Source organism: Crocodylus siamensis, chromosome 5 (genome assembly GCF_052110815.1).
Source record: "Crocodylus siamensis isolate JL-2025a chromosome 5, ASM5211081v1, whole genome shotgun sequence".
In the NCBI taxonomy this organism is placed as follows: domain Eukaryota; kingdom Metazoa; phylum Chordata; order Crocodylia; family Crocodylidae; genus Crocodylus; species Crocodylus siamensis.
In genome coordinates this window covers 198654373-198681647 of record NC_143399.1, presented here as the reverse complement: position 1 = coordinate 198681647, position 27275 = coordinate 198654373, and the positions used below count along the sequence as shown (strand labels likewise).

At 46.5% G+C, this 27275-nt stretch overlaps 1 protein-coding gene across 4 annotated transcripts in view; it reads right to left on the bottom strand.

Moving 5' to 3' along the window:
• Nucleotides 1–27275, bottom strand: part of LOC149865122 (uncharacterized) — a 177822-nt gene that overhangs the window by 148773 nt on the left and 1774 nt on the right. Inside the window, exon 3 of one of the 4 annotated variants that reach the window (XM_090047810.1) lies at nt 5288–6550. The exons of the other annotated variants lie outside the window; for them this stretch is intronic. Coding sequence (XP_089903936.1) covers nt 6491–6550 — 60 coding nt within the window. The 3' untranslated portion in view covers nt 5288–6490. Of the gene's footprint in view, nt 1–5287; nt 6551–27275 lie in introns of those variants that run through there. 4 annotated transcript variants of the gene reach the window in all.

Below are 27275 nucleotides of genomic sequence, written 5' to 3'. Positions count from 1 at the left end.
GAGACGCTCACAGGGGCTAGAAGAAGATAAGCATTTGTCTAAAGGAGTAAGACCTTTGCACTGATGAGCATCTCCCTCAAGATCCACGTGGTTCAGAACCAAATTCAAACCACACCAGGGAAGGGAATGGGTGGGGGGGAGACCTCTTTCCATAGCGTCTGAAACTCCAGAGCTGCCTGTCCCAAGTGGGAATTGCCTGGAGAAGGGGCAACTAATTTGAAAAAAGCCTATGGCCTTAAGGAAAAACAGCCCTTGCTTGAATGGAAGGCAGTAGCCCATCCAGCACCTTGCCGTTACTCAGGGTGGCCACTCCAAAGCACAAAGCAAGGACTTCAGTCAACGGGAAACAAACACCCCCACATTCAACCAAGCCCAAGGCTCTGTAATCTCTATCCACCTAGCACAACAATGGGAGAAAGAGTCTGCCAAGAACAGTGGACCAACCCCCCTCTCATTTGCAGCCATTATCCAAGAACTGCTTAATGATAAACTAGAGCCAGGCCCAGCTTGACAAAGCCTCTGCAAATATTAATTAGAACGGTGCTCCAGGTATTGAGCCAATAAGATGCAGGTTGGCATAGAAACTGTCAGGAATGGAAGTGACAGTTTTGAGGTGTGTGTGTGTGCATCTTTCAGGGCTGAAGTTTACCTCATTAAAATAAAGGGAGTGGGATGGGGCTGGGACATGGGATATTAAGCCATAAAACAAACTGTTGTCTCTGGAGGTTATAATGAAGACCTTAAAATTACAGGCTGGCTGTAAATTTCCTCTTATCAAATTATGGAGAGATTTACAGGCTTCAAGAATGATACAATCAGCTTCAATCCAGAGCTCGTGGCAAATAAACAGCACTCCCATCAATCACCATACTCAAAGGACAGAAAATAGATCTAAGGATATGATCGTGAAGGGCTCAATTAAAAAAGAAATGATGGCAACCTTTCCATTGATTTTCATAGGCTTTGGACCAGGTCCCGAGCCTTTTGGATACCAGGGGAACCTTTTCCAACTAGATGTTGCTGATCACAGACCCTGGCCTACGACGGCTACCGAACGGCATCGCTCTGACAGTTTTGTTCGTCCATCTACATTGCACTGTTAATGGACAGTCCAGTCAGTCCAAGAGATTTTACTACACCTCAAATGCACAGACTTACTTAACCTTTGATCTTTTGCTTTGCTGTAATACTAGGTGAGGAACAGCAGATAATCACTCCGCAGTTCATTGCCTGTTACATCCTTCTCCTTAATGACAAGACTATTCTGGGTGAGCTGGCCTCTGGAGAGCTGAAACACACAGGACTGCTCTCAAAGCTGGCAAGAAAGCAACTGTTCAACAGTTGTAAAGTGAGCTAATGCCAGCTCTCTGCAACCCTCACATTCATTGGGAATGGCTCTACCATCATAGGAGAAAATTAGCATGTGACACCATCATGTGATGATACTGTCACATGACCACGTTCAAAGTAAAGCAGAAGGCGGGGCAGATTTGCACCTTATGGTCTAACTACATAAGATGAATATCGAGCACAAGTTCATGAAAGCTTGTGCTCTCTCTCTATGTATCTTATCTAGTTATAAGGTTCATATCTTCCCTGCCTTCTGCTTGATGTCAGGCTAACATGGCTAACTACCACACTCTGCTCTTGGTTGAAGTAACCCTTTATTGCCACTCAGAGCTGGTCTTAAGGAAAATGGTGCCCTGGGCAAACTTGTATTTTAGTATCCCCCACCCCCAGGCAGTAACACTGCTGCAGGCAGAGGTAGAGGCGGGTGCACAGGGGTGTGGGGCGCAGTCTGGCAGGGAGGCGGAGTGGCATGGTGCGCCAGGTGGGCAGGCACCGTTGCTGCTGTGCGGGAACAAGACAGGTAGGCTGCAGCAGGCACAACCCTGCCCACACATGCCTGGCCTGGTGGCTCCCCCTGAGCAACAACTGGAGGTATGAATGCCGCATGCCCCCAGAGGCTGGGGGGGCACAGCGCCGGCCCGCAGGCGGCGGTGACAGTTGGCAATGGGGGGGCATGGTGGAGGTGAGCAGGGAGCTCCTGCAGGCGGCCACAGTGGTGTCGGCGGCAGGAGGCAGGGCAGCATTGTGAGCGCCGGCCAGCAGTTGGCAACCACCTGCAGATGCCACCAGCAGTCGCCAGCAGCCAGGACCAATTGGGGACTGCCCGCTTACACCACCAGCAGTGTCAGCAGTGGGTGGCGGTGGGTGGTGAGCGGCGCTTTTTGCTGGGGGTGCACCACCAAGCTCAGGGGGCAAATGTGCACCCACGTGCAACCCCTACTTGTCACCAATGACTGGAGGCAGGGGGAGGCTGAGCTGGGCACCACTCCTGCCTGGGGTGAGGATTGACCAGGGTGAGGCAGGGCAGGGGCAGAGCGCTGCTATGAGTGTGGGTTGCTCACACGTGTGTGAGTGTGTGCATGTGTGTGTGTGTTTGGCACCCCCTTGACCACGTCGCCATCAGCAGTCACTTACGTTGCCAGCTCTCTCACTACTCTGCATTCCACTGGCAAATATTCAACATGCCTTACACACGGAAAGAGAGACTTTCAAATGCCCTTAAAGGGCACCAGAGCACCAGACTTACCGAACTTCAGTGGCAGTTACTCTCCAAACCCCTCAGAGGCTTTCAAAATACCTTCCAAAGTTCATGCCTATGATAAACTTTCTTCTATTTCACATCATTAGCAGCAGCAATGGCAAGAGCATACACAAAGCATCAGGAGCCTGCAGGACACCTTCCACCATGCTGAGTACATCTTCTGAGTTGCTTTAGATGGGCATGATGTTTAGCATACTGGTGTGCACCTGAAATCTTGTTTGTCCTACTACTCCTCCTATTGGCATTACTGTTGGGTCTGAATTGCCGTTAGCAATGGTGGGGTTTTTTAGTCAGAGCCCAGTGCACACAAATCTTAACTATGCCATGGAAGAGCCTAAAATAGCTCAGCTTTACCTAGTTTACACTGTACCTTAGTATTTAGCCTACAGCACAGGTCACACCAATAGATTTCATTAATATTATCATTCAGTTATAAATGGGCTAAATTCAGCCCTGGAGGGCTATGGAAGTTAATGGAGTTTGGTCCAACATGTGATTAATGAGGATGATCTATTTCAAGTCTATAAGGTAGCAAGCTTTAGCTGCCACAGATTGGCTGACAGTAATTCACCTCTTCAGAGACATGGCGCTCGCTTCCATCCCTGACTGTGTCTGCTCCAAATAGCTGCAGCAGAAATAGACTTCAAAACAAAAACATCTCTTTGAAACTCTAAATGCTTCTGGGTCTGATTTTGATCTCACATACACAAGGAGCTCCTGTGACTTCGCTCAGCTTACGCCCAATCTGTGCCAGCATAAGTGGAAGGAGAGATGGGCCCCTCTGATCTTTTTCTTTACAACTGTCCTCACTGCTTTAAAAAATTGAGCATTCCTGAATATTTCAGAAATTGTGGACTCTGACTGACAGGTTTAGACTATCTTTTCCACTCTGTTCCCATGAACATGCCCTCAGCATCTCTTATAACCTACCTCCATGCCCCTTCCCTAACCCCTCTGACCCACGTGCAGTAGGCGACAGCTAATATAATATCCCTGTCACTACATCAGATTTCAAGCCCTACATGTGCCTGTCTCCACATCACAAGAGCATTTAAGCATATGCTGAAGTCCGGCCCTATGCACTCTGGCTGCATCTACATGAGATGCTTACTGGGCAGTAGCTTGTTACTACTGTGCAGTAGTGTCACAGGGCACAAACTGTGACACGATGCTACTACACAGTAGTAATGAGCTACTGCACAGTCAGTGTCACCAGGCAGCCATGTGGGAATGCTACTGCACAGTACCGCCGGCTACTGCACAGTCATTTAGTACTTGTGTATGCAAGTACTAAATGACTGCACAGTAACAACTGCGCAGTCAGTATTGTGCGTAGACATGGCCTCTGACACTTAAGCATGAGCTTAAATGTTGCTCTGAACAGGGATGCTTTCTTGAAGTTCTGCATCTCGGGTGCCTCTGCTTGTGGCCTCTGTCCACACCCGCAGCTTTGTAATTTCCTTTTAAACTTCAGCCTTTGCATGTTTCTTTCTTAATATATGTAGTCTGAAACAGCTGTCCTTTTTCTGTATACAAAACCTCTATGACCCCCCCTCCCCTTCAACGCACACAATGACCTCAACCCTTTATAAAGACTTAAATCCTTCTTCAAGACCCAGATCCATCATGGTGAACCTAGATGGCTTGTTAAGAGGTTTTTTGGAGAGTAACTGCTTCTGAACATCTGGAAGGAGCCTAGCACATTTTTGGACCCTTTTATCTTCATTAAGAATGGCTGGCATTTCATATGTCCTCGCACTCTTCCTTCAGGTTCCTTTTCTACTAGTGCTCTTGTGCTGAAGCTGGGGTAATCCACATGGCCTCCCTTTGACCTAGTCCTCATGTTTCCTTTTCCCATCACTCACTGTATTCATAGCTCCATAGTTGTTAGGGTCAGAAGGGACCTCAAAAGATCATTGAGTCCAACCCCTTGCCCTGGGCAGGAAAGAACACTGTGGTCATATGTCCCCTGCCAGGTGCTTGTCCCGTCTCCTCTTGAAGACCCCTAAGGTAGGGGAGAGCACCATCTCGCTTGGAAGCCCATTCCACATTCTGGCAGCCCTTACTATAGAGAAGTTCTTCCTGATGTCCAACCTCAATCTGCTCTCTGTCAGTTTGTGGCCGTTGTTCCTGGTTATTCCAAGGGGTGCTCTGGCAAACAGAGCATCTCCAATTTCTTGTTGCCCCCCCACCCGATGAATTTGTAAGCGGCCACAAGATCCCCTCTCAGCCTTCTCTTACGGAGGCTGAAGAGATCCAGGTCCCTCAGTCTCTTCTCATAGGAGCTTACCTGTAAGCCTCTAACCATACGAGTGGCCCTTCTCCAGACCCTGTCAAGGTTATCCACATCTCTCTTGAAATGCAGCACTCAGAACTGGACACAGTACTCCAACTGTGGCCTGACCAATGCTGCATAGATCTATTTTAGGGCCCTACCTTGTGTTTACTGACATCAACATTGATTTCCACAGACCCAGACCTGAGGCCATGGACACCAAAACCAGAAAGGCAAATAAACTGTGCCCATACAGGTCTTCCTTGGGGTTTTCCAGGGAGACCATAGGACTTAGATGAACTGTTCCCACTGAATGCAAAAACCATTCTGCAAACTCTGATCCATAGAGCTCCGCCCAAGGGCACTACCAGGAATTCCAGCACGGATCAAACATGGGATAGGTAGGGCACTTTATTGGCTCACACCACACTGGTAAGAAGGCAGTTTGAAATTCTCATCCACTGTATAGCCAGTTAACCTTGAATTAAAATGAGCTTTGTCTGCTGATCTTCCTTTGACAAACAAAGAGGCTATGGCCCAGGCCAGTAACTGAATCCATAGGCGACTGGTAGGGGGGGCCACATGCCCCACCGCCCCGACAGGGCTGTCCCCACCACTGATGCTGCCGGCTTGTCAGCTCTGTCCCTGCTGCCAACGCCACTGGTAGCATCTGCGGGTGCTCACCAGCTCCGCCCCGGCTGCTGACACTGGCTTCTGCAGATGCCCCTGCAAACTCCAGAGGCACCAGTTGCCCATGACTGAACCTCATCTTTCACACTACCTACTTGATTCAATTGGTCATATACTGTAGTTGATCACCACATAAAGGCAGCTATAACTTTCCCTTCCAGTTAAACATGGCCTTATAGACTTTGTTTACGAGACAATGAGGGCCCAGTTAATGGTTTTCTGTGCTGGGTCAGTTTGTTACTGGTTTCAAACCTCCCACTTACTGCTTTTATCATACAGCAGCAAAGTAGGTATGTACAGGGTAGAAATATACATTCTGCCTAAAAGCAGACTGTTTCCTTCCAACTTCCACTCAACCCTGATTTTAGAGACCATGCACCTAAAACAGCCTCCGAGGTAACATAATCTATTTGATCTAGTTCTCGCTATAATTTCTGAGCTTTCCATGCACCCTTCCTGCCTTCCTTGCAGAACTCCTTGCGCCCGCTTATTTGACAATATGCTCCAGACAGAGGGCACAGTCCTCACTGGGAGGTAATAATGCTCAGGCTCTCTCTGGATTTAGCTTTGAGTTTCCTCCATCCCATATATTCAAACTGAAACAGTTGATATCTTCACGGCCTGCTTTTAAGGAGGATAATGGGACTTCATGGAAGAAGACTTGAATCCTTAGGGTGAGATCTTCGAAGCCACCTGGAAGACACCCAGGCATTCAAAAGCCACAGGCAACTTTTCAAATCTTAGACCTCGCTGCCACTTTGGAGAATGGAACCTCTGAATATATCTGAGACAAATGGATGAATTCTGATCTTTCCTGCCTGCACAAGTCTGAAAGTCACCCCACAGACTTCAAGGAGTCCTTGGAATGAGTCCAGTAAAGCCAATGGAATTACTGCACATTTCCACTCATGTGGCTAAGACCAAAACTCTTCCCATTTTCTCCAGTTCGTGATGCCACGTGTGCTTTCTGGACCCTACAAAAAAAAAGTAATTGTCATGCAAAAATAAAATAACACGACTCCAGAGAATAAGTCACTGGTGACGGGGAAGAAGCAGCTAGTTAAAAGGGTGGCTAATGTTCTTAAAAAAAAAAAAAGAGCTGTTCTCTGTATGTCAAGTAGCTGTAGAGACAATTCTTGCATTTATACATAGGTTAATGATTTGTCATAAATTTCAGTTTAATGTCCTTGTAGTCCACTTCCTCCATTACATATTCTTAATCATCTTCCTCGTATGTTCTCCTCCTACAGCTACTAATTATTCTCTTTCTACATTTGCCACACATCCGTTTGTGCTATATACATGGTGAATATTAATTTCAGTATAGCAGGGTTTTTTAATTAAAATAATGTTCTTCACAAAGAAATTTAATTACTAACAATTGTATTGAGCAAATAAGGGAAAGTAACTAAACAGTCCGGGCAACAACCTACAATTCAAATGGCATCAGTCATGTTTCCACAGTTCATAGGGATGATTTCATCAATCCAGGGTCCACAGGCCTTCATAGGGGCCCCATTGCCAAAAGTTATCCTTCATTTCTCAAGCAGATCTCAGTTGCCATCTCAGTGCCTGGGGCAATCAACCAGTAACTCAGCTGCTCAGGAATTGGTTGGCAGAGTAGCTCTGTGTAATGTGTTCCTGCCAAATTAATTGAGAAGAAACTTCTCACCTTGTTTTGCGTCTTCTCTTAACAGTAGCAACAGGATCTACCGCAGGCCTAAGAACTATGTATTTAGAATATACAGGCTTAAAATAAGCCTGTGGAGTCGAATTCCAGACCCAGTGACTCAGATCTTCTCACCTCAATGGCAGACAACCAAGTATCATTTAGTTGTATGCAGGCAGGTCTTTCAAAAAAGCCTGTAATATGATATAAAGCTTATACGGTTTATGAAGGAGGCTTCCTGGGCCATCACTTACCCATTTCATGTTTGCTACTTAAGAAAAATTATCAAGAGGTAATGGCGGCAGTCATCTACTTCAGTGGGGCCAGACTTTTTGGCAGGAGTGCCACAAATTGGCACTTCAATCCTTCCCCTGCCCGATCTGCTGCTCTGCTCTCTGCTCCCCGCCCTGTGCTCCCTGCCTGATCTTCTGATTTGCTATCTGCTTCCTACTCTATGTGCCACTGCTGTCTGCCCCTTCCCAATCTGCTCGGTGCCACACACAGAGGCAGCCTGTGCCATTGTGGCGACCAGGCTGCAGGTTGTCCACCCCGACCTAGATAATAAACATAGCCTAGAAGAAGCAGTCAGGAGCAGGTGACAAAATTCATGCTGTAGAGTGTAGATCCTGTCTTGAGGGCACAAGTTTTGTGCTCAATGGGTGTGTCTACATATGCGCATTTACTGTGCAGTAAATGAAATTATGGCACAGTACAGGCATGCATCTATATATGCGTGCCCATACTGTGCTGTAAATATGGTGACTAATGCCAACTTGAGTGTAAATTTGATAGCTGTGTGGAGGCACAGCAGGGGGTGCTACTATGCAGAGCCACCTGCCTCACTGTGCCAAGCCCAAAACCGCACTTTGGGAGTCTCTCCTAGGAAGCCTACAGCCAGCTGTCCTGCTTCCTGGAGGACACCTGCAAGCCTGGGGTAGTGCTGCCACCAGCCGGGCACTAGCTTTTGGTAAGGCTCTGTGCAGCCCAGGACACACAGACCCTGCAAGCCACGGGGGTGCTTTGCCCACAGTAATATTTCTAGGTGCTTCTTTCAGCCCAAAGCGTCGAAAGATGATATCAAGTAACTGACGGAAAATAAAAAGACAAACTTCGCAGGCCAAATTGGAAGCGAAAGGCTTCCTCTCTCTCTACCCCCAGTAGCTCAACATGGCACACTGTAAACCGATACCTTTCCTGATCAGGGGAGGGGAGGGTTTAGCATAAAGAAGTCAGAATACACTTTGAGCAAACTTAAGCATGCGAGTCTTATACAGTCTTGAACTCAGTGATCTTTTTAAGACCTTTCTGGCCTACGCAATTCCTAACTCCTGGCTAGTTTCCAGGTTTTTACCTCCAGTAAATCTCCAGGAACAAGCCGGGGGTATTTGCTTGCTGTGTTCAAAATGCTCAGTGAAGAAAGAGAACACTCCTCCCCCCCCGCCAGGAATTTATATGGCCAGGTCACCTGATTGACCAACCTGTACCAAGAAGAAAACCAGGAGATAGAGGGGCCACCTGGTTTGGCCCAAGGGAGGGGCGAAGAGAGGTGGATTTTTTCGCAACCTGCATCATGCAGGTATCGAATTTATGCCCAATTAGTTACCACGCAGTAATGTACATGTAGACACCCTACTGCACGGTAACACTGTATGTGTGGACTGCCTTGGGACTAACACGCAGCATTAATGCTCTTTAATGCCTGCATGTGTAGATGCCAGCCTATTCCTGCTTACTGCACAGTAACTTACTGCACAGTAAATCTAAGGTGGTGCAAATGCATGTGTAGACATGCCCAATGTGCCTAATGAAACACTTTGGGGAAGTCACCTGGAAGTCCCTAGGTCCCTACTATTCTGGACTGCTGCTGTCATGTAAAATTCCTGCTGGAGCAGCTAGTAGCCATGAGATCTACTTGTTCTGAACACCGAGCCCTGTATGTTCCCCAGTGCATGTAGGTCAAATTCAAATTGACAAGCTTTAGCCTAAAGAATGGTGCAAAAAACCCACCTCTTGCTGCCTCTGCCCCAGTGCCCGTTCGTTCTGAGAAGGTTGCAAACAGAAAATACTGGCCCAGTCTCCACAGAATGGAGATGATGAGAAGGTTACACTGGAAAAGACTAAGAAGAGAACTTGGGGCTGGACTGGAGAAAGGAACAGGCAACTGGAGAAATACTTTGCCAAGCTGGTACTCCAAAAATCTATAGGCAAGTTCCCTGGGGTAAATCAGTACAGCTCCACTGACTCAGCTGATTGGCTGACTTCAATGGCATGGTGCCAGTTCACCGGCTGGGATTTCGCCCCATTTGTCTGAAGCCAAATAGGCATCGCTGTGAGTTCAGTCTTTCTTTTTTTGGTTTGGTTTTGTTTCACTCTTCTGCTGTGCTCCCTTTCCCGGTGCCACCCCCCTGGAAACTTCAACAGACCTGGCAGAAATCCTTCAGCTGAAACCTCCAGTGCTGCACGGCTTGTCAGAACCGGAAGTTTCTACATAACTCTGTGTTGAATTACATGTTTTGTAATCACTGAAAAAGAGTGACTCATTGAACACATTTTCAATAAACCCCCAAATTTTTGCCTGAGCAGCTGAAATGTTTTAAGTTTTGATTGAAAAAACAAAGAAACACGGTCTCATAGGGATCCTACACACGTGCAGCAAGGCTGCTCTGGTGCGTTGTAATTAATCCAATCTGCTGGAGGATGGTAATTACTGCAATCCAGCAGACTTCAGCATCTCCTGTATTTGCATCCCTGCGCTGAAAAATGGTGATGGGGGTCACTTTAACTAAAGCTCGTTCAACAAAGTTTAGTTAAAGCACCCCATCACCATTTTTCAACACAGGGACAATGATACACAAGACGCTCTTGGTTCTTTAATTAGAGATGCTCTAATTAAAGTGCCTCCCCTCCACTCCCAGAGCACATGTATCAATGCCCATAAAGTTGCAAAATGAAAAACAGAACCCTTCTCAACTGCCCAGATTGACAGGCATGGAGCTAGTAGGAGGAAGACAAGGAGTGAGACTGACTTTCTCTGGATGGGTCCTTTTCTGCTGCTTCTTCTTTGCCCCCTCTCTCAGCATGGCTGATGCTTTTTTCCTGTAACTTGCTGGAGCGTAGGAAGGAGAAAAAACCTGTCTCTCCTCTGCTATAATCCACCATTACTGATAGTGGGATCCTATCCAGTGTTTATTTTTTCTTCCTTATCTCAAGCATTGATTTATTCATCAAAATAGACTGAGACTTAAGCTTATTTGGAAATATACCCCAGTGAGGAAGCCATCAGTCCTGCTCCCCAAAAATATGCTCTGAAGGAAAACAAATAGCCTATGGAAAGGTTGCATTCACCTGAGCTGGCATGGAAGGAGAAGTGGAATCCAGTTCAAAGGCATAAGGAAGCCCCATCTCAATGGAAGCTGGGTGCCTAATACCGTTGAGTCCTTTGAAAACCCCAGTCAAAAAATACACTGGGTGCATCTACAGGTGCAATACTGCTGGATGGGTTTATTCCAGAGGAATTTACTCTAAAGTAAACCCACCCTGGACAGGCATCTACATGTGAGTGTATTTGGGAGCAGATTTACTCCCTATGGGCTCCTCCTGGGTGCTAGCCCAGGGCCTAGCAGGGAGCACAGGGCCAGGAGACAGCTGTATCCTGGCAGGGGCTAGGAGATTGTTCCTTGGGAAATACCTCTTGCTGGGGTGGACTCCGGTGGTGGAGCCCGGGCAGGGACACCCCCCTACTCTGGCAGCAGGGAGCTCCCAACCCCTGGGAGCTGCCGCCTGCCAGGACGGGCTCTGCCACCGAAGCCCAGGCAGGTACAATATCCCCCTATCCTGGTAGCAGGGAGCTTCCAGCCCCTGCTCTGTGATCATTGAGCTGGAGCTGCAAGACTGCTCCCTACCCCTAGGGGCTGCCTGCTGCCAGGGTAGGCTCCGCCACTGCAGCCCAGGCAGGGACAATGTCCCCCTGCCCAGCAGCAGAGAGCCCCTAGCCCCCTCTCCACAATCGGCAGCTCCCAGGATTGCAAGTGGAGTGGGGCCTGGGAGCTCCCTGCCAAGTAATCCCTGCCACCTCGCCAGTAGGCAGCTCCCAGGGGCAAACAGCCCCCTGTCCCTGCTCCACAATAGCCAGGAGCTCCCTGCATGGAGAGAGAGTCCCCCACCCATCCTGGAGCTGGCTGGGACCTGCCCCAGACAGGAACAGTTCCTGGCTATGCAGAGAAGTCTGCAAGTGCAGCCTAGAGCTGGCTTGTGACACTGTCCCTGTCTGGGCTCCAGTGGTGGAGCAGGCAGGTCCCAGGTGCAGGAAGTAACCTCCTGCCCTCTGCTGCCTGACTGAGCAGGAGAAAATTTGCTCCCAGTCGGCCGTCTACATGTGCCTTATTGTGTAGTAATTACTTAACAGTTAATTTGCTACTTGCATTTGCAAAGCAAATTGTGCTGTGAAGATCTGCATGTATAAACGGTGATGCTTACTATGCAGTAATTTGCTCTACTGTCCCATAAAGTGTCTCATGTAGATGAACTCATTGACTGAAAAGAGCTTAGACCTGCCAAAGAGCATGGGCAGAACCTAGAACCCTTGCTCATATTGAGTAACCTCATGTGCTGAAAGCAACCCTTATTTCTTCAGTGGAACCACTTCAGAAGGTATTAATGGTGGCAAAACTAAACCTTAAGAAAGCAGAATAAATTTGAAGATATAAAAAGGTCAATTGAATATTTCCAGAGCGGCAAATGAAAGTTTTAACTTTGTTTCTGCTTCTGGGAAGTGCAGTGCCACCTTCTTATTTGGCACAGCTCAGGACTGCAAAATGTAAGAAGCCTCCTACGACTTGGGAAGGCTCAGAGCCACCAGCTGCTAGGAACATTTGTAAAGAAATACTTGGGGATTCTGTTGCAAATAAACTGAAGAATTCCACTTTCCAATAGACTGAAGTGTGCAACAGTAGGCAGAAGAATTGATACTGTCATCCCAATATTTTTAAGCCTCAGATGATAGGTTGACTAGAACGTAACATAAACTTTACAGTTAATTTGGAAGAGCTCAATTGTGCCATTTTACTGGTGTATCTCAGAGCCTCGTAGGGAATGCACCACTCAAACTACCTGTCCATAAAGATCTTTTGGACAAGCAGAAGAAGGAATATTTAACTCCTGGGATAGGTCTGACCACCTACAAGCTATTGAGGCCTAACAATCTGGTTAGATATCCTAGTTGATGGGGCTATGGTAATAAAGCTGCAAACAGACATCAAGTTTATTCTAGGATAAACCATTTTATCCTGAAACAATCTGAAATTGTACACAAGTCCATTGTCCTGGGATAAACCCTAAAAAAGTTTTTTGGATAAAAAGTAGTAACAGTTTATCCTGGGTTACTGCAAAGTATGTCTGTACAGTCATCTTGAGAACATATAATTGAATCAATGGCAGAAAAGTGGCAATCTGCTCACTAAACCCGGATTAGTAGGGTGATGTGTATAAATGCCAATCCCAGGATATTTTTGTTCTGGGACAAACACAGGCACAATGTATCCATGGACCAATGCAAGATCTGTTCCTAGACTAAGACACTAGCTTTGTCTCTGTTGCCAAAGAGCCATCTCCTACTCCCAGCACAGAACGCTTTTCCTAATTGAGATGAGAGAAGTGGCTAGGCACGATACTCAGAAGTCAGGCAGAAGGCAAGGCAGAGATGAACTTTAGAAACAAATTTAGCATCAAAATCTCTGATTCAGTTAGTCTATAAGGTGCATCTCTACCCTACTTTGTAATTGAGACAAGGAGACCTCAGTTCTGCTGACTGATGAAGTAGCATTTGTTAAACTAAAACTGCCATGGAAACCAAATGTGGAAAAACACACTATTTAGAGTGAGCAGGGGTGCCACATCTAACTCTGAATGGTTTTGATAAATAAGTTGGAGTCTGAAGTACCAGAAAGCTGTTCATTTAATTTGGCTACTATTCATGCACTAGGACCGATCGCCTGTGATCTTCTGTGCTCTGATTACATGACTAAAGCTAAAGTGAAATGCTGAATGCCTAACAGGCAGATATGATATCTTGTATTAGACCAACTGGGGTAGATATGATATCTTGTATTAGACCAACTTAATTGGGAAAAAAAGTTTTTTGCAAGCTTTTAGGCACAATCACCCTTCTTCAGGCATAGGAAGTCTCTGCCGTTACAAGACTCCAAAGAATGAAAGAAGTAAAACATGTAACAGGATGTCAGTGAGAATGCAAGAGGAAAACAATGGGTAGAGCAGGGAAAGGAGGGGGAAAAGGTGGGGAAAAAGCCAAAGGTGAGTAAGGGAGACTCTACAGTAGTCAATATTCAAGGTAGAAAAGAGGCTGTCTGTGAAAAAAGAGATAGCTGGAAATTAGGAAGACAAAGGGCAGAAAAGGAGGGGAGGAGAGGGGAGGAAGTAGGGAAAAGAAAAGTGTAAGAGGTCAGGTTTGGCAGGAATGCCCAATAGCAAATAATGCCTGAGGTACTTCCAGTGCCATTCAGAGATCTCAGGATTTGTGCACCATTATCTAGCAGGCCAAGTTGCCAACTAACATATCAAATAATATTCCTGACAGCTACAGAATTTCAGTTCCTTCTCTTCAGTGTCATTTAGTTTCTGCATATCAAGAGAGATCAAGAGAAAAACTGGTTCTTTCCCCTGATCAGGGTTTCCTGTGTATCTAATTCCTAGATTTAGCTGATTGCTAAGGGCTAGTGACCTGCAGAAAATCACTTTGGCCTAAAATCTCTTGGGACGAAGCTTGTTAGTTCCAGGTGGAGACTAACTCAAACAGTCCTTCCACCTGATGACACAAACCTCATTCACAAATATTGGCAGATGCATGAATATTTGGGAATAATGAACAGCCCAGCCACGTAAACAGCTGCAAGTCAAAGTAGGGTCATGTATTTGTCAATATATTGGCCAATGGCCAATACGTTCTCTTTGTTATTTAACTAATTCCAATAAGAGCTAATGCAATTTAGAACATAAGCTTCATGTGAGCCTTGCACAGGGCCTCTGGCTTAGGGTGAATTGCTTCCCTAATACTAGCCAGTTCAAAGTCCTCATATGTGTGGAAATGGGAACAGAGTCCAGTTTTGCTACACACACATAGAAGCATGACAGCTGGCCAGGCGAAGAACATTGCCAATGATGTTTGAACTGGGACGTTGCAACACAGTTTTCCATCTTAATCCCATTCTCTGAGCACCAATTCTGTGTACAGCTGGTGATAATTTTTTCTCCTCCAGATGATTTTAATGAAAGAAGGGAAAGGGAAAACTATTTAGAAAAGCTGGACATATACAAGTCCATAGGGCTGGATGGGATGCACCCAAGGGTGCTGAGGGCGTTGGCTGATGTGATTGCAGAGCCACTGGCCATCAGCTTTGAAAACTCGTGGTGATCAGGAAAAGTCCTGGATGATTAGAAAAGGGCAAACATAGTGCCCATATTTGAGAAAGGGAAAAAGAGGGATCTAGGAAACTACAGACCAATCAGCTTCACCTCAGTCCCTGGAAAAATCATGGGGAAGATCCTCAAGGAATCCATTTCTAAGCACCTGGAGAAGAAGGTGATTAGGAACAGTCAGCATGAATTCACCAAGGGCAAGTCATTCCTGATGAATCTGATTGCCTCCTATGATGAGATGACTGGCTCAGTGGATGTGGAGACCAGTGGATGTGGCATACTTTGATTTTAGCAAGGCTTTGATATGGAGTCCCACAACATTCCCATAGGAAACCTAAGGAATGGATGAATGGACTGTAAGGTGGATAGAAAACTGGCTGGAGCACTGGGCTCAGATGGTAGTAATCAATAGCTTGATGTCTAGCTGGCAGCTGGTATTAAGCGGAGTGCCCCAGGGGTCGGTCCTGTGGCCTGTTTTGTTCAATGTCTTCATCGACAACCTGGAAAATGGCATAGAGCAAGTTTGCAGATGACACCACGCTGAGGGGAGTAGTAGATATGCTGGAGGGTAGGGCTAGGATTCAGAGTGACCTGGACAAATTGGAGGCTTGGACCAAAAGAAATCTCATGAGGTTCAACAAGGACAAGTGCAAAGTCCTGCACTTAGGACAGAGCAATCCCATGCACGAGTACAGGCTGGGGGTTGACTGGCTGAGCAGGAGCTCCACAGAAAAGGCCCTGGGGGTTATGGTGGACAATAAGCTGAATGAGCCAGCAGTGTGCCCTTGTTGAAGGCTAACGGCATATTGGGCTGCATTGGTAGGTGTGTGGCCAGCAGGTCAAGGGAAGTGATTATTCCCCTCTATTCAGCACTGGTGAGGCCACATCTGGAGTCCTGTGTTCAGTTTTGGGGCCCCACTACAGAAAGGATGAGGGCAAATTGGAGGGAGTCCAGAGGAGGGCAACAAAAATGGTTTTGGGGCTGGGGCACATGACTTATCAGGAGAGGCTGAGAGAACTGGGCTTATTTAGTCTGCAGAAGAGAAGACCGAGATGACACTTAATAGCAGCCTTCAACTACCTGCAGGGGGGTTGCAAAGAGGAGAGAGCTGAACTGTTCTCAGTGGTGGCAGAAAACAGGACAAGGAGCAATAGGTTCAAGTTGCAGCCAGGGACATTTAGGTTAGATATTAGTAATATGTTTCTCACTAGAAGGGTAGTAAAACACTGAACCAGGTTACAGTGGAATCTCCATCCGTGGAGGTTTTAAAATCTGGCTAGACAAAGCCTTGGCCGTGATGTTTTAGTTGGGGCTGGTCCTGCTTTGAGCAGGGGGTTGGACTAGATGAACTCCTGAGGTCCCTAAAAAAAATGTTTCTCTTCCTGACCGCAGGAAAAATCTATATTAGTTGTCAAGAGCTTATCTTGTGGGGAAAATTAAGTGGAAAATATCAGGCTGTATATATTTCCTATTGCAACTGAACATTTCAAAGAAAATAATTTGCAACACACTTTATAGATGATGGACAGGAAGGAGCTGATTGGATTGAGACACCTATATATCATGTGCTGCTCTCCCAACAGAGCTGAAGAGCCAGTTAATTGAATTAACATGCGATTCCAGCCTCAAAAGCCAGATCAACAGTGTCCTGTTGTTTGAATTCTGGAGTCCTGACAGGTCTGCCTGCCCATCTCTAGTTAATCAGGTCTAGTTAATACTTACCTCCATTTACAAGCCCATGTCTTTGTGAGCTGGAAAACTCAGCAATGACAGCTATTAAGTCAGTCTTGGAATGGGCTTTGAGTTGGAAATGGTTCATGTGTGAACCTCAGTTCACTAATGCACTGCTGAGGTACCGGGTTCAAAAAGAAACAAGCACAGACGTCCCACCGATTCGGTGACAATGCACCAATTACATTTCACAACTGGTACTTTGTGAAGTGCTAAGTTCATTATTTCATTCTGCCACAATTGCCTGAGATTGCCACTGCCAAACAGTCCTGGAGTGTATGTACATGTTCACAATCCTGGATGATGTATTGCCTGAACAGGGTTATTTAAAGCTCCTCTCTGCCCATGCAGGTTCTTGTTTTTGTTGCATTTACAGCAAGAGCGGCAATAGGCTAAGACAGGGGGAGGCAAAATAGAGCCCTGGGCCAGATCCAGCCCCCAAGAGATTCTATCCAGCTCACGGAGGGCTCCTCAGCCTCCCCCAGCCCAGGCACAGGGGACAGTGCAGGCCATGTTGTGTGTGACCAGTACCGCCACCCCTGGGTACAGAGGTGCCTCCTGGCATGGAACTCACTCTGCCCTGTCCCTGCATGTGGCTCTTGGGCATGCTGGGAGCTGTAGTCCATGGCACAGCAGCAGGATGGGGGCAGAGCAGTGGCCAGACCTGGCTTTCCAGTAGCCCTGGTAGCAGCACCTTGCTCTGCCCTCCACTGCAATTTGAAAGGAGTTATTATAAAACAATGTACTGGCTAGAAATTATGATTGCAACTCTAAAATGAGTTTATTTTTCCTGTACTCAGCATGGCTTTTTTGGAGAACCGCTCTCCTTTTAATTAGAGATACTATCTACTATGAACAACAGTTCCTTCACATGACAAAATACTGACACAAACTGGAGTCTTTATTTTTTATCGTTTCTAATTCCTCTTCCATTTACCTCAGACTGAAGCCCTCAAATCACAGACAGTTTAACTTTATTGTACCACTCATCTTTTGGTTTTAATGTCACTTCCAGAATGAGATACTAGAGTACATAAAATCTGCCTGGATTCCTTCCTCTGGGCTCCACAACGTTTTTTGCAATCCCTCGATGTACTAATTTCACCCAAGCATATGCCATGAAGCTTCATCCAGTTCTGCAACAGTTTAGTCCTCTTCCCCAGACTTTGCAAGGAGTGCTTTAGAGGTAACTATCATGTTTTACTTAGAAACAAAACCTTGTCACTAATGAGTCATGTGTCTCTCATTGCTAGGATTACCCTAGTCCAGATTTGGCAAGCAACCCAAGCATGTGCCTATTTTTAATAAGGACATGAACAGCAGTCCTGTCTCAGTGGGGCTACTCAAACATACCCTTAAGTGCTTGGCTGAATAGAATTTCTATTTCACATCTCTTGCCCCATTCTTCATTTGAGTTAAGCTGGAAGCTATTGATGGCAGGAACTGCGCCTGAAGAGCACTTAGCCCATTTTGTAGGTTAACCATAATCTCAACTGAATTACATAGAAAGAGCCTACCATGAAAGGACAGCAAGGATACAGAGTTATGTTGTCAGAAAATAGGAGGTGGCAGAAGTTAAGAAGTGCCAGCACAACCTTGATTTGTTCCATATTCATTATGAGACAGATTTTAATTAGATAATGACACACCAGATTGGGAGCAAGAAACTCTACTACATAGCCTAAGGGAAGGTAGAATGACCTATCATTCCAGTGCTTGTGTGTTCTAGTCCCAGTTCTTCCACTGAGTGTCCTAAACAGGAATTATAAAGGGCACAGAACTGAGTCAAGGAACTGTGCCCTAAGGGTGGCTACAACTGCTTCTAGCAGAACTGGGAATAGAAACCAAGCTGCTATGGCTGACTGGATGCTAGGAGCACAGATCTGTATTGGCAAACATGCATGCTTTTCCTGGGATACCCTACTCCACTGCTGTGCCCAAGCAAAACAAGCTATTCTGGTAAAAGGTGATGCTTTGCTGGTATAAATGCGTCTGTGCTAGAAGTCTTGCTGGCACAGCTGCCTCAGCCAAAGATCACACCTCTTTACACCTGTCTAACCTAGCTATGCCAGCCAAAGTGTAGACATCGCTTGATCTAATAAAGCTGCACTTTATCCACCTTGATCTTCAGCAGGGATCCTGGTTTTCTCTGATTTTAACAAATCCCCAATTTTCAGTTAAAAACCCCAAATCCACATTTTTCCATGGGTAACATGCAATATAATATATATAGAAGTGGTGTTGAAAAAATGTAGATACATATAAAGCCGTGTTGCACTAATCATGGAAAAATGTGGAGATAGATACATATATAGTGGCGTTACATGGAAAAATGTGGATTTGGGGTTGCTTTTTTTTAACTGAAAATTGGGGATTTTTTTAAATCCAAGAAAACCAGATCCCTGCTACTCAGTCTTTCAGAAAGGATCTCTTAAACGAAGTGCTTGTGTACCTACAGAAGGTGGCGTGACTACGTTACTCTCTAGAAGTTAGAGGAGCAACATAGGACTTTGCTACTACTCCCACGATGATGTTCTGCATCTCTTAATTCATATACTAAAGGATCAGGCTTTTACAGAGGCTATGCAGATGGCCCAAACAGAGGTTAACTTCAGTATGCATTTTGCAACCACTAGACCAGAATCAGCTCCCAGAGCCATGAGTACAAATCCAGATGCCCAGTTCCACTGCTGTCACACAAATAATTCTGCAACCCACTAACAGCATCAACATCATGTCTCTTTGTGTGAACTCATCCACAGAGGACAGCTGCATGCTTACACCTACCAGTTACTCTTGCAGATGAAGTGGAAGAGGTCAGCAGATGTGGAGATTGTGGTTCACACCCTGTTGATGAATCAGTTGTGGGGGAGTGAAAAAGAAAAACAGGCGGGCTTTGAAGGCCTGGAGTAATGGTTGGAAGCACTGTATACTGCTAGATTCTGTATTTAAAAGTGAACGTGGACATTGCTCTATTAGCTGTTTTTCTGTCATGTTTTTATTATTTGTGTGTGGTTAATAGGAGCTGTCCTTCTCAGAACATATTGGGACAGTTCATAGTGTTTATGCAGGAGATGATGCGCAGGTGTCCGCTGATGGGGGGACCCTGCCTACTAGGGTCCACAGACAGACTGAACTTTGATTTAAATGTAATCTTTCCAAAGGGTAGCCTTGGTCATAAAGCTGCACATTAGTACTGACAGGGGCAGCTTCCTCAAGTGTAGCTCACCAGGTAATGTGCTGAAGTGCCTTTCACATGGAGTTTACCACTTTGAATCTGACCTGGCAGAAAGACTGTTTCCATGGAATACGTGGACAGTAGACCCTATAATAAGAGAGTTCCAGTTCCCATCTCACATCACATGCTCACCCCTATGCTTCACACCAGATGAGTAAATCTCAACCAGGGTGCCACACAATATTAGCACTGCCAAGGTGTACACAGGATTCACAAGATAAACTCAGAGGCTTTGAATAGGAGTCCAGGATGTCAAAAATATTCTGCCCAGTTGTGTTTTGAATTCTTTGCATCAGAAAACATGCTCTCTTCCATAGTCAAAAAAAAGAATTGAAATCTAAGACCTGGAATTGCCCTGAGTCTAATGAGGGGGCCCCTGATTCTAAAAAGACTGCGAACCATTTAGGAGTGCACTGATAGAGATTTTTTGGGGCCGATACCAATGGCTGATTTTTAACGAGCCATATCTGCTGATACTAACCTGATCACTGATATGCAGCCAGGCAGCTTGGAGAGCAGCACCCAGCTGGTAAGTCTATTGTGGAGAAAGGGGAGAGGGGAGAGGGAAGGGGCAAGGGAGAGGGCAGATGGAGGCCCCTGTGGTGAGGGAGGAAGTGGGGCTGGGACAGGGGCAGGTGTTGCACAGCTGGGGCAGTGCATGGGCCGGAGCCTCAAGAGGCTTGTGTGGGGGTGCGGGGAGGGTGGGGCAGCTCCCACTGCTGCACACACCCTTGGAGGGCCTGGGGGGCATGTGTCCCCAGAACTGCAGGCAGGGCAAGGGCGGGCTGCTGCTGCGGGCTGGGACCGGGTGCGGCACCAGGCTCTTCCTGGTGGGGAGCTGGGCTGAGGTGCATTCAAGGCAGGTGGAACCAGTGCTGGCAGTAGGGTTATGAGGGAGGCTGCAGCCCCCCAAAAACTCACCATAGCCCCCCTCCTAGCACCTCTGCCACCCACCCCAAGCACAGCCCAGCTCAGCCCCCCCACTGCCAGGAAGAGGCCGGAGCTGTCCTCGGCCACAGTCCACAGCCCACCCTTGCCCTATGCGCCGATACGGGGACACACGTTCCACCACGTCCACCTCGGGTGCGTGCAGTGGCAGGAGCCACTCGCCTCAACACCCCCCAGACAAGCCACTCATGATTCCATCCCGTGCCTGCCACTGTTTCAGCCCCAGCCCCATTCCTTCCCTCACCGCTGAGGCCTCAGTCAACACCCCCCAACCCCACCCCACTCCACCCCTTCCCTTCCCTCCCCTCACAACAGACTTAACAGACCTACCAGTCACACCCAGCTGCTCTCCACGCTGCTGGGCTGTGCTCCTGGCCGCCTGGACGCTGCGCTGTGGCCGCATGCATGCACAGGGCATTTATCAGCGACATTATTGGCCACATCAGCCAAAAAAGACTGATTGCCAGTACGGTCATTCTTCCTTATAATCAGTGCCAATTCAATATGTGACTGATATTATCAGTACACCTCTAGAACTATTGTGCTAGACTGTAACTTCTTCAGGACAGGTGCCGGTACAACAGTGTCCCAATCTTAGTTGTGTTTTAGAATTAAAGTCCCTGCAATTCAAGTCTAAAGGGAAGCCTGGTATTGAATTTGAGCTGTTAAACATAGCTAATAGCCAAGTTAAATTTATTTCCTTGCTACTTTAACCCAAGTTAGGAGAACACCTTTTTCTGCAGTGTAGATCTACACACAAGGAATGAGTAAGAAGAATTCAAAAGCCACTGTGGCCCATAGACATTTAAGAAAAAGATTACACTCTTAGTTTTTGAGGTCAGAATCAAACTTTTGCAGTTGGCAATAGTATTAATATTTTTCAGAGCGATTCAGCGTAACATAAACAACTCAGACAATTAAAGATTTACAAAGTAATATAACCTGGAGAGAGGTTTTTAGAATGGAAATTGTTGAGAAAACTTTAACCTTCATTGCTCATCATTTTTAGGACTGCTCTGGGTATCTTAATGCTTTCCGCAATTAATCAATGTGTCTCTCTGAATGATCATATTATCTCCAGGGTTTTCTTTTCTCTTCTTTTTTTACTATTTTGACAAAAAGAAACTATGACATTGTACTCAAAAGACACCAGTTCTTTGGAACTCACATCACTCAGAAAAAGTGGAAGTGATCAAATACATCCTTGTTTAACAAGTACTGATTTTTGCATGTATGCACATTTCAAAGGAGATTATATTCAGTTTTGCTTTGGTGAGAACAGGGTCCCTAAAGACTTGCATTAAAATGTTGTCTCTTCACAACTTCTAATATAGTATAGGATTTTAGGATTTGCATTGAAATCACAATTACATCGCTGCTAGATTGCATTAATGTTATGACTACATCATAAAAAGGGGACTCCATAACTTTAGATTGACTCCATTTCACTATTGTAATTTACCATTGTAATGGCACCATTTAGGAAACAAGGGATGGACTGCAATGAGATAATTAAGGGATAATCTCTATTGCTTTGAAGTATACAAAACAATAAACAGCTGCTGAAACTGATTAATAGCTGAAATGAAGTTGAGACATTTAATCAATCTATCAAGCCATTTATTGCAAGAATACCATGGGTTACATTAAGTATAAGCCATTTATCTTATTGAGATAAACCATGGTATTTGCCTTCCCTTGCACTGCAGTATCATGGGACCTTGATCATTCTCCCATTGAAGTCAAGGGTAAAATTCCCATTGTAAGACCAGGGTCAGGCTTTCATTGAGCTGATATCAATTAAAATTTATGCTTCCTTTTAAGACAGAACATGGGATTTTCTGTGACATTGAGAGGGGGACATGGCCTAGCAGCAAGGGCGCATTGTCTATTATTTGCTCTGCGGTCTTGAGTAAAATACTCAGTTTTTTGGTGTCCGGTCTTTCACCCTGTAAAGTGGATATAAAGCCATCCACCTGCTACTCCAGGCCCCATGAAGTTTAATGGCAAGTAAAAGGGGCATATAAGAGTATTTCAAAGTAAAAGCAGAAAAATACTGGAAAAATGCAGTGTCTGTGAGTCCATCATCTTTCTTGTCTCTGCATGACGGTTGGGAAGATTCTAAATGCTTCCCATAGTATGGAGATGTCTTCCCAGCTCCTGATGCAAGTAACAGCAACCTCAGAGCTGCTCAGATTTCCATTCTGTCTCCCATGGGGCACCTAAAGGAGCTGAAGCACGTGCCTGCTCCATCGCCCAGCGTGTTGCTGACACACCTCCTCTCTATGTTCTTTCCCAGTGGTTCTCAATGTTTTTAAAGTTGAGGACTCCCTCAGAAATGCCTGTGCTTAGATTTGACTTGTTTTTTGACTACAGCAAAATAAATAGAGCAATTCTTCTGTTGCAAAGAATTCAGAAAGACCACAACAGGTTAGAATATTTTTCATAGTTTCATAGTTTCATAGTTTGTAGGGTTGGAAGGGACCTGAACAGATCATCTAATCCGACCCCCTGCCTTGGCAGGAAAGAGTACTGGGGTCAAATGACCCCAGCAAGATGTTCATCTAACCTCCTCTTAAACACCCCCAGGGTAGGAGCCTGCACCACTTCTCTTGGAAGCTGGTTCCAGACCCTAGCCGCCCTGACCGTGAAGTTGCGCCTCCTGATGTCTAGCCTGAATCTACCCTCTGGCAGCTTGTGACCGTTATTCCTGGTCACTCCTGGCAGTGCTCAGGGGAACAGGGACTCCCCCAGTGCCTGCTGGTCCCCCCTGACTGGTTTGTAACAGGCCACAAGATCCCCCCCCAGCCTTCTCTTGTGGAGGCTGAACAGGTTCAGTCCTGTAGCCTCTCCTCATAGGGCCTGTCCTTCTGTCCCCTGATCATATGAGTGGCCCTCCTCTGGACCCTTTCCATGCTGTCGACAACCCTCTTGAAGTGCGGCGCCCAGAATTGGATGCAATACTCCAGCTGCGGCCTGACCAGTGCCGCATAGAGGGGGAGGATCACCTCCTTGGACCTGCTCGAGATGCATCTGTGGATGCAGGACAAGGTGCGGTTGGCCTTCCTGACCGCGTCCCCACACTGCCGGCCCATGTTCATCTTGGAGTCAATGATGACCCCCAGATCCCTTTCTGCCTCCGTGCTGACAAGAGGGGAGTTCCCTAACCTGTAGGTATGGTGCCGGTTGTTCCTCTCCAGGTGCATCACCTTGCACTTGTCTGTGTTGAAACCCATCCTATTCTCGTCTGCCCACCCTTGTAACCTGTCTAGGTCTGATTGTAGCCTGTTGCATCCTTCCAATGTTCCCACGTCCCCCCACATCTTAGTGTCATCAGCAAATTTGAACAGGGTGCTTTTTACCCCCTCATCCAAATCGCTGATGAAGATGTTGAACAGTGCGGGCCTGAGGACCGAGCCCTGGGGGACCCCACTGCCCACGTCCTTCCAGGCTGAGAAGGACCCATCCACTACCACCCTCTGGGTGCGGCCCTCCAGCCAGTTGGCGACCCATTTGACTGTGTGGGTGTCTACACCACACCCCCCCAGTTTCTTGATGAGAACAGGGTGAGAGACAGTGTCAAAAGCCTTCCGGAAGTCCAGGAAGATTATATCCACTGCTACCCCTGCGTCTAACGATCTGGTGATCTGATCGTAAAAGGCCACCAGGTTGGTCTGACAGGACCTGCCACTGATGAACCCGTGTTGGTTGCCCCTAAGCATGCAATCCCCTGCTGGCCCCTCCTGGATGTGTGCCAGCATAATTTTCTCGAACAGCTTGCCTACGATCAAGGTGAGACTAACCAGCCTATAGTTTCCCGGGTCCTCTTTCCTGCCTTTTTTGAAGATGGGGACCACGTTGGCCCTCTTCCAGTCCTCCGGTACCTCACCAGAGCACCACGAGTGCTCGTAAAGCTGTGCCAGGGGACTTGCAATGACCTCAGCCAGTTCCTTTAGAACTCTAGGGTGGAGATCATCCGGGCCGGCTGACTTGAATACGTCCAACCCCTCCAGAAGCTCCCTAACTAAATCCTCGCTAACCCGTGGCCCAGGTGTGCCTCCCTCGGGGCCTGAGGGGGGCCCAGCAGGGAGGTGGCTGTTCTGGTCCCTACTTAGGAAGATGGAGGCAAAGAAATCATTAAACATGTTAGCTTTGCCGTCTGGTGTGACGACCAAGTTACCCATGTCATCCTGCAAGGGCCCCACATTACCCGGGACCTTCTTTTTACCCCCTACGTATTTAAAAAAAGACTTCTTATTGTCCTTAATCTGGGAAGCCAGTCCCAGTTCCATCTCTGCCTTGACATTATGAATATCTCTTTGAAGCCTCTGGGTTTATCTTGTGCATCATGTTTGCACACCTAATTGTGTGGCACCCTGCAGCACCCTTGAAAGATGTCAAGGCACCCCAAGGTGTCACAGCACCCTGTCTGAGAACCATTACTCTATCCTACAGACTGGCTGGGGGTACCAATTCAGGTAGCTTCATCCTCACAGCAGGACTCCTTAAACAGAGGGACATTGCCCCTGAACTGTTTCTGCCCACTTTGCCCCACTCAGTAAATTTTCACCATATCTTCTAAGGTTATGTGAAAATTGCTTTCCTGATCCAATACAGTTTAGAGACTGGGACTCAAATAGCTTTTGGCTGGGAGTTTGAGGATGAGTGTAAAACAAAGGTTCACTTAATATAAAAAACATGCTAGAGAGACCAGATATTTTTTCCCCCCATCCTCGCATACAGGAGGAACAATTCTTCAGGCAGCTGGTGTTCTTCTATAACTGCCCTCTCAATACAGAGAAATAATGGGTCTTTTTTAAGGCTGCTTTTCACACAAGCTTGCGCTTGATATCAAACCTGACATTGTTTGCCATTTCAGCTCAGACCTGTTGATGCCTTTTAAAATTCCGCTGCTAGCAGGGGCTAAAAAAATAGTATAAAAAATTTAAAGGGCATGAAGCAGTTAATTAAACTTGTGTGTAGGCAAGACCTTAAGAATGCCTACAGTGCCTGCAAGGGTGAAAGTTCACATATGCAAAAGGATTGCAACACTGCGTGTGCTGTGATAGAGCTGAATAATGGCTTAGAGCAGTCGTTCCCAGACTGCTCGGTAACTACAGTATTTATTCCAGCTAGCATGCACCACCTCCTCCTATTCATTTGTGCCTGCACTAGCCTGCAAAGAGCTGCTTGCCAGACTTTTCTGGAGAAGCCAAAGACATAGTGCAGGTCAAAACTTGTGCAGTGGGATGGAGGGCAAGTAGTGACATTATACTAGCTCTCTGTGCAAAGGCTCTTTTATTATAATAGGCTAGGCAAGCCCCAAACAGGAGTCCAGAAAACCAGCAATACCGGTACCTCGATGTGCATTGCTGCTTGGGAAATACTGATTCGGAGGCAGGAAGGAAGCTAAGCTCTCTTTTGAAGGACTTGGTGCATCACAATGTACATGGCAACTTGCAGGCATCAAGATGTATTACATGTGCCTTCACGTCATAGGAATATGTTCCCTGGGTATTAAAACAAACTCCGATTTTTTAAATAGATCTGCCCAGGAAACCAAGGTAGCTGTACTGTAAATAGATTATAATTACCTCAAAGCAGGATCTGCTCTCTTACTTTTATGTAAAGAAGAGCTGCAATAAGAATGGCTACTAACATTACTGCCTGTAGAACAAAATAGTCATAATTTCTTGTCACCAGGATTTCCCATAGCAAGTGTTCCTCACTCTCACAGTCTGACAGGCTACACTTTATTTCCTTAAAATTTCCCACCGTGTCTGCAACTCCCTTGGCAGGAGGAACGACAATGGCGTCTGTGAAGACTGGTTGCCAATGTTTTAATTGTACTGTCGCTTATCCCTGTTCAGAGCTGGCCTACATAACACAGACTGTGTCTACTGGGATAAAAGGTATATTTTTAACCAGTATTAAGCAAATCCAGATAGCCCCTATTTTAATTAACATGACTAGGGTTATCTCAATGAGCAGGACAAGTTCAAGCTATCTGTGACTCGTCTTTAGTAAGACAGCACCCCAGTTAAAAATGTTCATTAAACACATTATTTTTTAGTATTGTTCTAGCGACCGCTTGACAACCGTAGGTAACACTCTGGGGTCCGGCGTTGCCTCATCTACACTAGGACCATCCCATCTGTATAAAAGAAGTCCACATCACAGCACCTAGTGCAATATAAAATCCTAGTATACACAAGGCAGATATCATTTCTTACGCCAGTGGCAGGGTTTACTTTTTTTGGGGGGGGGGTCCTATGCAAAAGTCCAGTTTCTGGCTCTAATCTTTACTAGGGAGATCACATTGAACATAACCATAATGCAACGACGGCCCCTAACTCGGGGAGCTGTGCACCTGCACCGTTTGTACTTCCCTAATGTCACTCCTGACCCCAGGTGGGAAGTATTGGTCTGCCACTGTCATGCAGCTGTTCAAAGTCTCTGCTTCACCACTCCTAAGATTTAGCACTGAAATCGCTCCTGTGACCTAAAACATATTTCTGCAGAGAAGACATAGCCAACAGCTCCTTATACAGTGTCTATTGGAGGAGACAGGTCGGGGGTAGAACGGTTTAGGGAAGCATGATTAGGAAGACTTCTTTGTAGACATAGCCTCCTGAGCAGGTGTGCCTCAGTTTTCTCAGACAGTGCCCAGGACCAAGTTTT